The sequence below is a fragment of the Mus caroli genome, unplaced genomic scaffold, assembly GCF_978045245.1.
Source record: "Mus caroli unplaced genomic scaffold, Mus_caroli_1 scaffold_7, whole genome shotgun sequence".
Classification (NCBI taxonomy): Eukaryota; Metazoa; Chordata; class Mammalia; order Rodentia; family Muridae; genus Mus; species Mus caroli.
The window spans coordinates 43,827,222-43,842,184 of record NW_028227262.1 but is presented as its reverse complement, the minus strand read 5'-3'; the positions used below and the strand labels follow the sequence as shown (position 1 = coordinate 43,842,184).

Below are 14,963 nucleotides of genomic sequence, written 5' to 3'. Positions count from 1 at the left end.
TACATTTAATCATAGATGCCTAACATAACTCAATATACAGGCTCTGAGAAACCCATTTGTCTGTAGCTAGGACGGACACACACACCAAAACAACAACCAAATACTAGAAATGGCATCAAAACACTTTTGGTGATCCAGTTAAATATTAAGGCATCATCAATTAAGCTCTATGCTATGGTAATTTAACAGATTTATGGGCTATAGACATAGTTATGCTTATACGTGCTTATTCTTTCAAAGGACCAGAGTCTACCCCTAGCACACATACACTGGGTTAATTACTGTAATTCTAATTCCAGTGTGATTTGTGAACATACCCAAATGCCCACAAACAGAGGCACCCACAAACATAAAAACAATAAAATAAATCTTTTAGAAATATTTGGTAAGGATTGTGTCATATTCTTTACTTTCTTGATATAAACAGCCCACAACACAGACTTAATGAATTATTTTTTTTCACATCTTCTGCTACCATCTACAAACATAGAAATCACTCAGCATGCTGAAGGCTAGCTCAGTTGGTAAAGTACTTGTTTACTGTACTAGTCAGGGTTCTCTAGAGTCACAGAATCTATGGGTAGTATCTATATAGTAAGGAAATTTGTTGAAGACTTACAATCTGTAGCCCAAATCCCCAACAATGATCATCAGCAGCTGTGATCTAGGATCCAAGTATCTAGCAGTTGCTCAGTCCTACAAGGCAAGCAGTCAAATAAGAAAGAGAGTAAATCTTCCTTTTTCCAATATCCTTATATAGGTCTCCAGGAGAAGGTGTAGCCCAGATTGAAGGTATGTGCCACCATACCTTTAATCCCAGATGACCTTGAACTCAGAGATCTCCCAGTCTTAATCTTCTGGAACTCATAGCCACTATGCCTCAAGATCTCTACCCCAAGATCCAGGTCAGAAACTTGTATCTCACAGCCTCCAGACTAGGATCACTGGTGAGCCTTCCAATTCTGGATTCTAGTTCATTCCAGATATAGTCAAATTGAGAACCAGGAATAGCCACTATATTTACCATACATCAAAGCCTCAGATTGATCCGCATCCCCAAATAAACCTGGGCTAATGACAGATATAATTATGTAATCTGGAGGTGAGGTAGAGATGGGAGGATCATCAGTTCAAGGTCATCCTCCAATACATAAAAAATGGTCATCACCCAAGTGAGATACTGGCTCATTTGTTAAATAGGCATGTTATGGATGACTATGGCTAATATTTACCTATTTATTTATTTACATCTAAAATGCTGCCTCCCCTCCCAGTCGACCCTCCCCCACAAAAACACAGTGTTTCTCCTCCCAACCTCTCTCCTCTTAGAGGGTGGGACTTCCCCTGGGTATCTTTCTACCTTGGCACATCAAAAGTGTTTCTCCTAGTTCATTAGTATATTGAATTAATTAGTTATATTAATAAATAAATACTCCTGGTCTTTAACGATAAGGATAAATTTATATAGAAAAGACATAGATTTGAAGTACCTGATGTTTTTTTCACCTTATAAAATTTATTTAAATTTAGAAATGGAACTATCTAGTGCTTTCAATTATCACTTTCTTGGATACCCACACATACACACGTACTACATAAAGTACACACATGGTACACACATCATAAAATACTATGCATTCATACCATAGATGCCATATATACATACAGACTACATGTAATACACAAATACATAAGCCATATAGTATGAAGTATATATGATACACATGTATCACACATACTACACATTCTACACACCACACACAAATACACACCATGCACACACACACTACACAAACATACCAAACATACAATTTATACAGATAGTCATTTCTCTCTAACAAAAGTAATATTATTTGCATGTGCCTGGTACATCTTTCTTTATTTATCAAATCACCTCTACTAAAATTATCACTCCTAGTACAATTTCAAGGCTTCAGAAGTTATGAAAATGTTGATGATTTACTTTAAATATTCCATATAGATACTTCTTGTTAAAAACATCTTTGATCTGGAGTTGAATCTCTAGGCAAAAATTATCCCATTAATGTGGAGGCTTGACTATGTTTTAAATATCTTTCGGTATTTCGTTTATTTAAAAACAGCAACTTTGATGGACATTAAAAACCATTAACAAACTTTTAAAATCATACTGACCAGTTGTCTCTAGATAGTCTGTTGAGGGTTCCGTATACAAAGGAACAAAAAAAAAAGGAACTCATGTGCTGGAACTCACTTTTGCTGCTGAGATCATAATAATGGACCTATGACAGCCAGAGGAGTTCAGAGGATAGGAGAGACTCATAACAACTTCTGGAACATTGGGGATTAAAGGATGAATAGGTTTAGACAAGCAGATTGGAGAACAAAACTGTGGCATACGAGGGGAGGAGATTTCATCTGGCTATTCTGAAATCAATCAGGTTTTCATCCGGCTCTTCTTTAAAAATAAAAGCTAAAATACTTTTTATAAACTGTGACTACAAACTTCCCCTATGGGACTCTCAAGAAGACTCTTTACATTATAGGAGGGTGTGTGTGTGTGTGTGTGTGTGTGTGTGTGTGAGAGAGAGAGAGAGAGAGAGAGAGAGAGAGAGAGAGAGAGAGTTTGAATGTCTAGTTATATACATATATATGCTGATTTTTTTTTCCAAAATTTAAAACAATGGAAGAGAGATAAAGTATTCACTCATAAATGTTCATGAACATCCTAGCATGTCTCTCTTAATTCAAATACTAGTAAAGAAAGCAGATACACTGTGCCATGCAGGAGGTGACCTGCATCATTTGGTTTGCCAAGGCCCATTTTAGATACATCTTTCAGACAGCATTGCAACTTAACTAGATCTGTCTTTAAGTTTTATTCACTTTTTAGTGTATGGATGGTCCCATGAGAGAATGTAAACTATGTGGTAACTAATAATTAATTAATTAAATCTGACATTTAAGCCTGGCCAGAGGTGTTTAATAATCACCTCTATTGTCAGTGCCATTTAGAGTTATTGACATGAAGGCTGGGGAAAGAACTCCTTTATGTCTATTTACGCATGTCTGCCTTACTATTTACTCTTCAGTCAGTCAGCAATGCAGACATTTTTGTAGCATAACTACGTGATGACTCCTGAGAGGAAGTTTATTAATTGGCAATGTGTTTAGCATAGATATTACATCACACCTTAACTGTAATGATCGGGTAAAAAGCATTGAAATGCAATATCAATATTTGATGTAAAATGGGCTCTGGGGGGGGGATATTTTACTCTGAGCCTGAATTGTGTAGAGTAAAAATTTATACAGAGTTTTCTGCCTCTCATCTAACTCATTTCATTCCAATCTATTTTACATTTTCCAGATATCAGTAAAATTAGACAGTCAATTAAAATTTCATGGTCTACAGTATTATCTTCAGACAGGACCAGAAGCAATACTCTAGTTAATAATCTCACTATAAAAATAGCAATATTGCTCTAGTTTCAGCAATAAGAAATTATAATTGTTCAATGTCCTAATTTCTTTTATTTTAAAAAATTTAGCTATTGCTAATCTTCTGTGTTCTTACATTTGGATAGGCTATCACACACACACACACAAAATATGTCATTTTCACCTCAGGATAAAGTCTGTATGTAATGGTCTGTTTTCTCTATGTAAGTGATCAGATATTTCTTACATGTTAATAAATTGTACTTATAAAACATGTTAATGTTAGTCAATATTTATACAGTTTATCATATGCATAGATACCATATTCAGTTTAAGGAAAGAAAAAAAAAAAAAAACAACAATAACAACAAAAGACTGCCCAGCACTGAGAGTTTGATGTCCATGCTTTAGATAAAAGATCCTTAATTCTTTATTTGTCATGCTGCTGTACCTCTGTGCTATGTTCTTTGCAATAACCAATGGGGAAGAAGACAGAGGGTTGAGAATCAGGCTGATGGACATTACAGCTTTTCTTTGCTTTATTTGCTCACAGGATTCCTTGTGACAGAAGGTAGAAATATTGTATGCTGTCACTTGATAATATCTGACTTTAGCATTAGTCTCATAATGTCTCTACATTGCATCGTTTCTACAAACCACAGTGAAAATTACCCAGTATCATTTTGCTGATGCGCATGCTTTACTGTACTTAGTTCCTATCTTAGGCACCAATTATGAAATGAAGTGATTAATTTGATATAGAAAATACTAACTGTTCCCCCTTTCTGTCAGTCAGATGGCCTTGATACATCTATACATGCAAAAGTCATTAAAGTCACCAGGTTATACAACATTTCAAATATAAACGTCATAATGTACAATTGATTAAAATAAAAGAGCACTTAGACTACTTAGACTTAATAAATGGTATTAAATGTTTCTACTTAATTAAATAAAGAGATGAGTATCCCGATTAAATAGATACTTGGGAATAAAGATGTAAGGGGAAGAGTGTTTTCCTCAAAGGCATAGACACAAATGAAGTGCAAAAACTTATTGACACCAAAACAAAAAGACGGTTGAGGAACAGAGAATTATAGATGAGTTTAGATAGAAAGTACACTGCTGGATCCAAATAGACAAAGACTTTAAGTGATGTCTGTATACAGTAGTTTTAAGTATTGCACAAAGCAAAAGTCCAAATAGTCAGGTGAGTACTGAACTGCATAAGAATGGGAGGAAGAGCTAGCATGGAAAGAATCTAATATTTATAACAACTCTATTTTGAAGGGCCAAACACAAATATCAAGGTTTTAGAGAGGAGAGGAAGGACTGTAAATCACAGTTGCAAGCATCATCTTGGCATTACACTCCTTTCAACCCCAGGTATCCTGGTATCCTCCATGCCCATTCCTGCCCCCACTTGCTGTAGCTGTCCAGTAGCCATGGATGAACTGGGTAACTGAAAGGGGGACTGGAAATGAAAAAGGACAGGGTGGCAAGAGAAGGATGAAGCCAAGACAACTGTTTCTCACATAATAGCATGGGTTCCTCAAGATTGAGGAGGAGAGAAGATCTTGGAACATACAGGGAAGCCTGCAGAGTTGACACAGCAAATTGCAGTTTCAGTGAAAGATCTCAACTCCAACACCTAGGTGGAACTCTCCTGAGAAACTGCATCTGAGTTGTGAGCAGGGCTGGTTTAGAAAAGCTAAGAAAAATTTTAAAATGCACACAAAAGGACATACAATATTTTCTGTCACATTTTAGGGGACCGCTGGAGTATCTGAAAGTCAGATTAAGAAAAATCTTCTATTAAAGCTCGTTCTATGCAAATAAAATTATGCACCCATGCAAATATGAATCCAGTTAATGCTGCTGTTAGTAACTGTATCTTTTGTAAACTGATTTAGAGTCTGAAACTGAATGAATGCTTTGGTAAAAATAAGTGTTCCTTGTTCTTGATCAGAGAAACGGTTCTTGTTCAAGCTTAATATTTAGCAGTGTATTTATTATATAGGGATAGCCCTCAGCCCCATCCTTTGTTTTAGCTGGATTAAGTTGCTTTGTTTCAGCTACATTCTGTTGCAAAGCAAGCACAGCAGGCAGTCTGCTCCTGGAGAAAATTGTAGGTGCAGAAAGGTAGAAGACTCCACCTAGGTGGGGTGGAAGACCAACTGTGACAAACATTTAAGGTATATTTAGCCTTCTCAAGGAATGGGGAAGGGCACAACTTGCCATAGGATTTTATGTATTAATGTTTGAAAAGCATTAACATACACACACTCACTCATACACACACTCACTCATACACACACACACACACACACACACACACACACTCACTCATACACACACACACACACACATACTCACACATACTCACACACACACAAACACATGCACACACGCACACTCACAAGCGCACATATTTTCAAGTATTAGGTAAAAACAAACACTGCATTTTTCACTAAATAAATGGACTATGAAAATCTGCATTCATAGGGACTGAGAGTGGAAGAGTAATGACCTAAAACCTGGAGTAAAGAGTAGGGAGGGGAAAGATCAGAGGCTACTCAGTGAACATAGCATTGCCATTTGACAGGTAGGCTCTGTTATTTCCTAACACAATGATGAAGTTGAAAAAAAAATCAACAGTAATGTATTATGTATCTCAAAATAATTAGAAGAAATAAACTTGAATCTATTTATCATAAAATAATAATAAAATTTTATGGTGGTAGCTATGTTCGTTGCTATGAGTGTATTAGCACTCAGTGCATTCGTGAATCTAACTTCCACATTTTCCCTTACAAATCTGTGTAAACATTATGTGTCAATCAAAAATATGGACTTACAAGCTTCAGATATACCATACTGATACCTATGTTAAAAATGAACTGGGAATTGAACTTGCTCTTTTTTCTGTTGTATTTTTTAAGAAGTTAAGGAAGTGTTTGCATATTTAGAGATGAGAGTGACTGAACTATCCTAAAAAGCCACTGAAATAGAGTCAGAGACAGTTAAGTGGTTTAATGTATTATTGTCATTCAATCTGCATGACTGAGACACAGGTACTATTAATGTCCTTCTACTACACTGAGAACATCTGGACACTTAGGGTGTTAACCAGCTCTGATCATCTAAATATTAAGTTTAGGTGCTTAGATTAAGTCATAGTCCATTTGACCCCCAAAGTGCATTCTTTTTACCACATTGATAACAATATTGACACAAAAGAAAAATAATCCTTAGCTCAGTATGGCCATCATAGTTAACTGCAGTGATAGAAAATTGATGTTCAAAACTCTTTTCCTAACAGAGGAATGCCACATTAAGGATGATGTTAAAATCTGAGGAACTCTGGGACCACAGAGCTAGATCAGTCAGGAAAGTGTTTGCTGTATGAGTCTAAGGACTTTGTTAGAGTTCTGTACCCAGACCCCATGTGAAAAGCTGGGTAACAGCATGAGTTCCCTTAATCCCATCAAGAGTGGGGAGGAGAGAAGATCTTGGAACACTGGAACATGCTGGGAAGCCAGCAAAGTTGACACAGCAAATTGCAGTTTCAGTGAGAGATCTCACTCCAGCACCTAGGTGGAACTCTCCTGAGAAACTGCATCTGAGTTGTGAGCAGGGTTGGTTTAGAAAAGCTAAGAAATTTTTAAAAATACACACAAAAGGACATACAACATTTTCTGTCACATTTTAGGGGACCGCTAGAGTGTCTGAAAGTCAGATTAAGAAAAAAATCTTCTATAAAAGCTCATTCTATGCAAATAAAATTATGCACCCATGCAAATATGAATCCAGTTAATGCTGCTGTTAGTAACTGTATCTTTTGTAAACTGTTTTAGAGTCTGAAACTGAATGAATCTTTCATAAAAATAAGTGTTCCTTGTTCTAAAGAAAAAGATGTGATAAGGATTTTGGCTATATGTAATTTATTGGTCACTTTTACATATTTTACTTATTCTTGGAGGTATTATGCTGAGTCATTTACACTTAATAGCTCATAATTTCTTCCACTTTTGACCAGTCATTACTAATATCTTGGAAAATAGTATGTTCAGTATTTAACAGTCTTTGTTTCTTGAATCAGTATTATAACACCAAAGAAGCTGCTTCAAACATAGGTCCCTAGACAACATTGGATTAATAATCTAAGAAGAAAAATAAGTGTCATCATTATTCCATTCTTGGTTGCCTATTTAAATTTATTTTGATTTTGTTGAAAACCTTCCCACAATTCTATGGTGTTAAAAATTTCCACACTAACTTACATGATCAATAGTGTATCATTAAGTCTGAAATTGTAAAATATATGGTCATTCACATTATTATTCTTTATTTTCTTCTTTATAATTGCACTTGAGTGTTGACTACTCATTTAGATTTCCATTTTAATACCAGAATGTTCTTCCTGATTTCTGACAGGTAGTCAAATTTATATGTATCATGTCTGCACTTTGTTCTTTATATTCCAAGGAAGCTTAAGTGCAGTGTAAGTAGACAACTTTAAAACCCTTCACTCATATGTCATACACAACTCTCCTGATAATATATCTGTGCAAATAGCCCAAAACAAGGAGAGTAAAATATCAGTCTTCGTGTTTCTCTGTAAATGTTGCCAAAATCATGAAGTAAATGTTTCATGAGTTCATAGTGTGCCTTTCCCTAATCTATAAATACTAGTTATTCACTGTAACTTAGTTGTTAGAGGTATTTGATTTTTTTATTCTTGTTGTATTTGAGGAGTGATTGCTTATTGTAAGGTAGAAGTAGCATGATGCTCATAATCACATAAAATACTTTATTGTCCAATATTAAATTATTTTAGGTTTCAGAAAAAAATTAATATTCTTTCCTAGAATTAGAGAATGCAAAGAATTGCTTATTATCATGATTTCTCATTAAGTCAACTAAAGGCCTGCACATTGTATGATAGAATAACTGTAATTATATCAATGATGTGGTATTATAATTCTTAAGGTACATCAGAATTTACTGACTGGGAGTCTCATAAGTCAGAAATATAATATACATCTGCTCTGGGAGAATACGGTACTGTCATCAATTACCTGGCCTAGAATTCTCTAAATCCTTTCATACTCACTGACAGAAATTTGGAATTCTTTCTCAGTAGTTAGCCCAGCATCAGGCTCTGGTTTCATATAAATTCTAGTTGGCTTATATTCACTGTGGTTCAAATTGGATAATTAATTATATTAGCTCCATTTTGTGTTATACACATAGTAGAAACATTGGCCTGTTTGTACTTCTACAAATAACATTTTGTTACTATTTAATAGTTATGACATGCATGAAAATAGGATCGTCCAACATCCTTTGTCATTAACTGTAGTCACTAACATTAGTTTGTTGCCCCTTTCTTTAGTAGAATTCTGAATATCACATAGTACTTTTTACACAGTGTTTTTGAAATGTTGCTAAGGGAAACTGCCTGCCAGTGCAATGGAAACATACATTTGGAAAAAAGTTTTGTTTGTCCCCATTTTTGTCTCTTTAATTAAAATATTTTGGTTTGCTTTGTTTTGTTTTTCCAGTACACAGGGTTTCTCTGTATAGCACTGGCTGTTCTGGAATACACTCTGTAGACCAGACTGGCCTTGAACTTAGAAATCTGCCTGCTCCTGCCTCCGAAGTGCTGGGATTAAAGGTGTGTGCCACCATGCCTAGCTAAATAAAATATTTTGTGATGAGTTAAGAAAGAACATGCTTGGGTTTTCTCCATTGACTTTAAAATTATGATGTTTACGTAGACAATTTCTCTATGTCAGGGAAAACTTAAGGTGGGCCACCCTGTAAAAGATTGAAGCTTACTAGTTGTTCCTCCTTTGTGTACAGTATGGTATAAGAATATTTAATTCCAAGTGATACATGAATAATTCATGCTTATACCTCCTTCTACTACTTTTTGTAATTATGTACATAACAAATGAAGCTCTTACACACAAAACCATATAGATGACCCCTTCAAATATCTAGCAGGGGTAAATATTTCCATTGTCCACATCTTGTTCGGTTATTAAAGGGTCTATATAAGACTTGGTTTATGAATACACTAGTTAAGATGCTAAATTTAGCCTCCATTTTCCCAAATCCAAGTTCAATTTTCAAAAGACAGTTGACTATCCCAAATGTATAACAAATACCTACGTTCCTTATTCGTCCATCAATCTAGTGTTCGAGCATCAAAGACTCAGTCATTTAATTTTTAAGCTACATAGAAATAAGCAGTAATCATTCACGTGATAGAGTAAGTAATCTGTGTTAAAACAAAATCTTATGCCTTTTGTGCCAATGTTTAGATTTAAGATGGTTTCTAATTAAAAGCATGATAATAAAAAATGAATATTATCATATATTCATGATTTAAACATTATTTGTAAATGTATATGATTTGTTCATATCAAATAGCCGTTCATTTTATATTTTCTTTCTAGAGTTCTTTTATTGGAGGATGGCAGCCTGAAGATATGCAATGTCACCAGATCAGATGCTGGGTCTTACACCTGTGTGGCTACAAATCAATTTGGCAATGGGAAAAGCAGTGGAAGTCTCGTGGTGAAAGGTAATCTGTTGTTCTCTGGAGGCATTTTTGGCTATTACAATCACCTTGACATAGCTTGACTTGGAGTAACATTATTATATGTGTGGAATATTTAATTCAACATTTATTTAAGAGTTTTGCTACCATAATTCATTAATTGGTGTCCTGTTTAGGAATGCGATGCTACCGTAAATGTGAATACTTTGGCAGTTAAACAAGGTCAATAAGTCACTTGGCAGAGTTCAAACCTGTTGTGCAATAATAAAAATATCCCACATGCCTTAGTGTTTAGAGCCATGGGCACTTGAGTAAAGTTCCCAGGTAGCTTCTTTCTTGGTTACATGCCTCTCTGGTGCCTTTGTTTTATATGAACATTTTCCCTGCGTATTAGTTACTTTTCTATTGAGGTGGTAAAACACCAGGCCTGCAGAAACTTGATGAAAGAAGGGAGTGTTTTCTTGTTTTTGAGGAGATAACAGTCCATCCCTGTTATAGCATGGAGTATGACAACAGACAGGCAGGCATAGTGGAAGTCAGCAGCTGAAATGTCACATCATTGAGAATCAACCCTTTTGTAACTTCAAAACCCTCACCAAGTGACAGACCTCCTCCAACACGGCCATACCTCCTAGTCCTTCCTAAAGAGTTTTTCCATCTAAGGAGCAAGTTTTAAACATATATGCCTGTGGGGGCCATTCTCATTCAAGCCACAATTCTGCATGTGAAATTCAAACCAATTTATAACCTATTTGTTTTGTTTAAACAACTCTTGGTATATAACTAAAGAGAGACAGAGTTTTGTGGACACATATTAATAAGCAGATTTTTTAAGAGAAAAAAAGGATAAAATTACATTGTCCAATATTCCTCTCTTAGCAAATAGATAAGCTTTTATAATTTCAGAAGATAAAACTACATGTTTCACTGTTAAGTCTTTTAAGCTACTATCAACTGAAATGTACCTGCATTTATCACCAAGGGACATAATTAGTATCAGTGTTGTCTATTCTCTACTTTTGCAAGTTTTTTATATTTAATATCAGCTCAAAAATAATGTTTATGAGAAGCTATGTCACTACTATCATTTATGCCTCTTGGATGGTAAAAATGACTATCCCACTAAAGCTCAGAATGTAGATAATTAGGCCCAAATGATTCAATTCTACAATTTTGTTTTCACATATTTTCTTTTTAAAAAATAAATATATTCAAGAAAAAGCAGTTAATAACTAACTTCAGCTATCATTTAAAATAACTCAGAGGAAATAAAAACTTATCTTTATCCCTGGTAGGGTATTTCTGTCAACTTGTCTCAAGTGTGCAACATAATGTCAACAATTGTCTGAGACACTCTGGGAAAATGTAACTGATAAGAATTGATGTGTCAAAAATCCCACCAGTGTGAAACATTTGCAAAAACAAAAAGACATTACCTTTAGATTGTATTGTCATCAGTTTCTAAGACAGAGATGGACTTGATGTATCAACACATATGTCGTGGTTTCATTGAATAACATGATATTCTCTAGCAAAATTTTCAATGTTTATATACAGAAAATGTTTTACATTTAAGTATTTTATATTAGAGGAAAAAAACATGTCATGAAAGAGAAATATTTGCATTTCATTACATCATTCCCAAATAAGATAATATAGAATATATATGTTCATTGAATGACAGTAGGTGATAATGTATGGTGGTAAATGCACTTGCATTGTAGTCAAATGTTAGTGCTTTAGCGAAACCCATTGGTATGCAAATAGGAAGTAGGAAAGAGATATGAGGTAGTAGTAATGTGTTCTATGAGGATCCATTTATGTGGAATATTGAGGAATTCAACTTGTCTACACTCCAAAATACCATAACTGGCCTGATGATTTTGCTGGTAAAAAACTTCCATTCCTTCATAACAATGTCTAAGGAAAGAAAAAGCTATTTGGATAGATTGAACTGAATTCAAGGCTTCTTCAAAGGCCTTTGAAACCTTTAGTATTATGATAGTCACTGCATAGTAATAATCAATGAAATAAAGACGAAAGGTGACTTACTTAGAAATGTCTGGAATGTGCTTTGTTTTGGTGATCATAGTGATATATTTGAGTCAAATCATTTTGCTTCTGTGTTCTGCAGGATTGATTCAAGTTCTTGTAATGGGAATAAGTTCATCTGTATTTAAGGGCATTTCTAACACCCCACCATGATCCATAAATACTTTATTTCCAAAAGAAAGACATGATTAAATAAAAGTATTTTGAGTGTTTTGTTTGTTTACAGAAAACAACAGACTTGCCTTCTTGCCTACCATATCTATTTGTTAATTTTTTAAAGTTTTTGAGGTTTTCATAAATAAGTATACCCTACACATTATTTGCACCCCTCCAACTCTTTCTGTGTCCCCCAATCTCACTAAAATTCATGAGTTCTCCTGTAATTATCATTGATATATATATATATATATATATATATATATATATATATACATATATATATATGTACATATATAACTGACAGAGTCTAATTAATGTGGATCATATATTCATGTGTTTCGATCTGAACAATTGTAACTGAATAAACTATTGGGGAGCATACAGTGAAGAATACTGACTGATTCTCCCTTTCTAGTAGCCTTGACTACCTGTAGCTCTTCACCAGTGATGGGACTCTGTGAGATTTTGCGCCTACAAGTTGATGTATTGACTCCTGTGGTCAACATGCAAGTCTTGTTTAGGCAAACACATTGTTAAAGTTTTATGCATACAGTGTCCCTCTGAAGTCTAGAAGACATTATCTCCCAACAAGAGTACTGTTTTTATGGCTGATACCTTTGATCTAAGTGGTTCAGTTTGACTTTAGTGGGCCCCAGCTTCCTCTTCCATGGTCATCTTCTTAGAGATTATCTAATTACTGACCCATTACATTGATAGTTTGGGACTGCTTATTCTTTAAGCACAGTAAAATATATAGGGCAGGAGGAATTTCTGTATTAATCTGAGATGAATTCCAAGTTATAGATCACTAACAGGAGCTGCCTGTGTCCAGGGTAGAGAGACTGAGCAGGAGCTTAATCTCCTACAACTCAGCCCATAGGGATGCTTTCTGCCCCAGCTTATTTTCTCTAAAAAAAAAAAAAAGTGACAATTTTGAAAATTTCAGAATCCAACCTTCTTAAAATAATTTGCAGCAATTATTGTGTTTGAAAAATTAAGATATTAAACTACTTTCACTTTTCCAATCTTTGGGTTTCTATTTACTGATTTCCAATAGATATAAACTGTATAAGAGGTAAATAGGAATCTATAGAAAACTGAAGAGTTTTGTGAAAGAAATCCATTGTGCTAGTGTTTATGACAGCACTGGAGGGTGCCTGACTTGAAGACATGTCCATGCTAATGTGGCTTCTGTCAGTATGTGTGATTGTCAAGTTACTCATATTTATTTGTGCATAGTCATAGAAATAAAATTTGTTAGATTCTATTTATTCTTCAGAAAATATACACTTCTTACTTTACGGGATTTTGAGATCTCTTCTTCTTTACCATTAACAAGTACCCTTTACAAAATGAATTTACAGATAGTTAATTATATCCATTCATAAGTAAATAAAATAACACATTCCTACAAAACAAATGTACAGTGCATTTACAAGAAATTTTAAAAACTGTTATTGGCCTAAAGCATATAATCTTGATTAGACTGTCTAACTTTCATATCCTGTCTTAACTAGAACATTTTGTCTCATTTCCTTACATTCAGGGCTGAGGAAGGTAACATTGGTTAAAATTAAAAGAAAATTATTATTTTATAATCTATGAATCTGTAGTCTTAGTCTTAGAAAATAGTAAATGTTGAACTAACCTTTTTCTTGCCTATTAAAAAACAGAGTCATTTGGTTGTTCAGATGGCTTAACATGTGCTAGTATATGTGTTTTTTGAAACTTAAGGTCCATCTAATGGTCATTGCAAAGTCAAAGATAGGTTAGTTTCTCAAACCTAAATTAGCCCATGCTAGTGACCATAGGGTAACAGAGTGGTGGGTAACAAATCAGAAGTTTCAATAAAGCTGATAAAACAATCATATCCCTTTAAATTTACTTATCAGCTTCAGTCATGCAGGAAATGTTGCTCTTAGATAACATGTAAAAAGATAATAGTTACAAGAGTGAGATATTTTCCAGCTTAGTTTTAGCCGATACGGCTTATCTGTGTTAAGAGGATTCTGAAGTTATCTGCACTGTGTGCCTGGAAATTTCTGTTTCACTAATGCAGCGGGATGAGGCAATTTTCCATTCAGACACTGTGAATGCAATTAGCAGCTGCCTTGCCAGATCCTTGCAAGATGCCCAGTGTGATCTGAGGACATGTTCCATAGGCACAAAGGGGAATTCAAAAGGAAGAAAAATAGTTTTAAGTGTTTTTATTTTTGAGGACTTGGATTAAAAAAATAACATTCTATACATACACAAAGGGGTATATGAATATCACAAAAAGGAGTGAATTATTTGATTTGGCATTTAGAAAATTATTAAAAAGCAGAGTAACAGCAGGCTATAAAAATGAATCTTGTTTGCAGGCAACATTTGTTTTTGTTTCCCCACTGGAGAAGTTTTGGATGTTCAATTATAGGCCTCATTGCTTCAGCATTATTTTCAACTGAAATGTCGGAACTTGGAAAAGCATATCTAATGTGCAAATTAAGTTTATTGGCACTCATTTAGTTGTTTATTCTTTGTGATAGAAGTCTTTATTATCCCTGCATACAGAGTGCCCTGTGCTTTTTCTCATGCAGAAGGAGAGCACTCCCTAACATTGGTCAGCATTACTGAGAGGAATGCATACCGAAGACTGGTAGAAAATCGGAGTCTTTGCAGATTTAAACAGCAGTATAGAGGCTTTGGGGTTGTTAGCACAACCCTGTCAAAAAGTCCACCTTTATCATAAAGCACCACTTGTCTAAACAAATCAAATGTA

The 14,963-nt window shown here is 34.7% G+C and overlaps 1 protein-coding gene across 3 annotated transcripts in view; it reads left to right on the top strand.

Moving 5' to 3' along the window:
- Positions 1-14,963, top strand: part of LOC110295968 (contactin-6) — a 370,702-nt gene that overhangs the window by 303,462 nt on the left and 52,277 nt on the right. For all 3 annotated transcript variants that reach the window (XM_021164390.3, XM_021164391.3, XM_085840204.1), the window contains exon 12: positions 9,888-10,015. In XM_021164390.3, coding sequence (XP_021020049.1) covers positions 9,888-10,015 — 128 coding nt within the window. The remainder of the gene's footprint in view (positions 1-9,887; positions 10,016-14,963) is intronic.